General features: G+C 41.2%; 1 protein-coding gene across 1 annotated transcript in view; it reads right to left on the bottom strand.

Annotated features, from left to right (window-relative positions):
* LOC136678492 (LIM domain kinase 1-like) overlaps positions 1-2,500 on the bottom strand; it is a 67,679-nt gene that overhangs the window by 11,221 nt on the left and 53,958 nt on the right. The window contains exons 8-10 of the mRNA XM_066656542.1: positions 2,481-2,500; positions 1,889-1,975; positions 216-347 (exon numbers count right to left, since the gene is read on the bottom strand). The exon at positions 2,481-2,500 is cut by the window's right edge and continues 167 nt beyond it. Coding sequence (XP_066512639.1) covers positions 216-347; positions 1,889-1,975; positions 2,481-2,500 — 239 coding nt within the window. The remainder of the gene's footprint in view (positions 1-215; positions 348-1,888; positions 1,976-2,480) is intronic.

The raw sequence follows: 2,500 nt of genomic DNA, 5'->3' as shown, positions 1-2,500 counted from the left end.
TACATAATTAAATGCACGAGTAAATATAGTAATGAATAAACACATGTTGGTATTTCACAATAGAAATGTAGGATATATCCATAATGTTTTAATGAACTTCCATTAATATAAACTCAGACATAAAGCATAAACAGGATTGTGATCTGCAGTAAAAGAGGATTAAACATGGACATAAAAGCTGAGCCGAGATGTACAGCTCCTCTCTGCACACGCACCATTTTCTTGATGATCTCTCTCAGGGTTCCCCCCTTGATGTACTCCGCGATGAAGTTGAGCCTCTTGTCTTTGTAGAGGACCCCGATGAACTTTAGCACGTTGGGGTGGTCCAGGCACCTCATCACTTTCACCTGAGGGAAAAAGAGGCAGAGCACGGGTTAATATTCTTTAACCTAGACTCGCTCTCTGAAAGAGCTCGGTCCTGGCACAGAGCACGGAGACTGTGCTTCACTGTAGTCATCCACTTCTGAGGGAAATGAAGGAAGAGTGCTGATGGAGGTGTAGTTTTACACCTGAAATGTTTTGGCTGTGTGTGTGTGTGTGTGTGGAAAACACTGCAGTGGAAACACAAACTAGCACTAGCTCCGCCCAGTTACGGGGCTTCTGTGGAGTCTGAGTGGTTTATGATTGTGTTGGAGTTTAACGGGGGGAACACAGTAATAAATCTGAAGGAGTGAAAATAAAACCCTGAATCCGTGCATGGTGTATTTTCTCATCTTGTTTTCTGCTGACGATGGGGTTTTCAGGTTCAACCGAAGGTCTCATTCAGTTCAGATCAGACTCGGGGAAAATAAATCATTCCACATCCCCCACACTAAAAGAAATGAGAAAATCTGGGATGGCACCCAGAATCCTCAGAAATGTTTATAGCTGTGTCATCGAGAGCCTCCTGACCAGCGGTGTCATCGTGTGGTACGGCAGCACGACTGTGACGGACCGAAAACGCTTGCAGAGAGTGGTGAAGACCTGCTGAGAAGATCACCAGGACTCCACCGCCCTCCTGCAAAGCATCTACCACCAGAGAGTCCGCAGGATCCACCGTCCACCCCCAGCAGGGACTGTTCACACTTCTGCCCTCAGGCCGGAGGTACAGAAGAGTCAAACGCAACAGCACTAGGCTTCCCCACTGCCATCAGACTCCTGAACCTACCTCAGAAATAACCCTGCACTTCAGTGTCCACATGTTTACACGCCTCTGTGATTTACTGTCACACTGTTTCTACTTACTGCTGTCTGTGATTGTAGCACTCGTTCACTTTACCGTTCCCCTGTGTATATACCTCAGTGAACTGTGCACTTTATTAGTTATTAGTGATCTAGTTATTCGTTGTATTTTCTCTCCATTTGACATGTTCTTGGTGAATTGCAAAGAAAGTATTTCACTGAACTCTGAACCTGTTCCTTACTGTGACAATGACAATAAACTCTCTTTGAAAGTATTCTGCTCGTGTATACTCTGTGTAGTGCGTATAATGTGTGTATTGTGTAAATCAATCCATTCCAAACAAAACGTATGTGTCACATGTAAAATCACACATGGTACAGCTAGCATTGGAACGCACTGATGACTGCTCACTTCCATGGAATAAATCAGTATAAGAATCTATTAGATATTAATATTTAAGGGTAATTTCTCAAATGAATATAAAATAGGATTAAGTCATAAACATTTACTACTGTAAAATATAACGAAGGAAATGTGCAAATAAGGTGCAAAAACAGAGATCTCAGACACAAAAGAAGAAAATAATTTACAGAGATTTTACTACGTAACTAATAAAAACGTGAAGATTTGGTATACTCTGTATATTTTGTGTATTGTGAATATGGTGGGTATTATATGTGTGTGTGTGTGTGTGTGTGTGTGTGTGGTGTTGTTTGAGTTTCTCACCTCCTTTAGGAAAGTTCTTTGAGTTTCATCATCAAATCGTATCAGCTCCTTCATCACCATCACCTCCCCCGTCTCCCTGTGGGTCACCTGAGCGCACACACACACACACACACACACACACACACACACACACACACAATACATGAAGGAACTATAGAAATAAAGTTAAAGGTCATATAACAGTAATAATGACCTGGAAAGATTTTAAAATACAGTTTCAAAAACTGTCTTTGCATTTCATAATGTCCTCAGTCCGGTTCAACACATTTCAAACATGTGCCATTTAAAAAGAGCTGTATTATACGCAGACGTCTGTGTGTTAATAATAAATGTTCATTTTAATGTTATTATTAAAGCACTAATGTCTTAGTGCTGCCATCTACTGGTAGCTTTTTAAAATACTCCTTTTTACCCAAAAGCAAAGAAAATCAGTTTAATATTTGATTCTTGACCTTTGGATGAGACGGGAACTTCCCACAGCTTATGCAAATTTATGCTAATCTTTTCCTCTCCAGGAAATGGCAGCTATCTTCTAGTAGGCTGATATGTAAAGTGTGTGAGAGTGTGAGAGCATAGGAGTGTGTGTGTATACCTTTATAGCCTGACCGAAGC

The sequence above is a fragment of the Hoplias malabaricus genome, chromosome Y, assembly GCF_029633855.1.
Source record: "Hoplias malabaricus isolate fHopMal1 chromosome Y, fHopMal1.hap1, whole genome shotgun sequence".
Lineage (NCBI taxonomy): Eukaryota > Metazoa > Chordata > Actinopteri > Characiformes > Erythrinidae > Hoplias > Hoplias malabaricus.
Note: the sequence above shows the minus strand (reverse complement) of the source record. Positions and strands in the feature narration are given on the sequence as shown.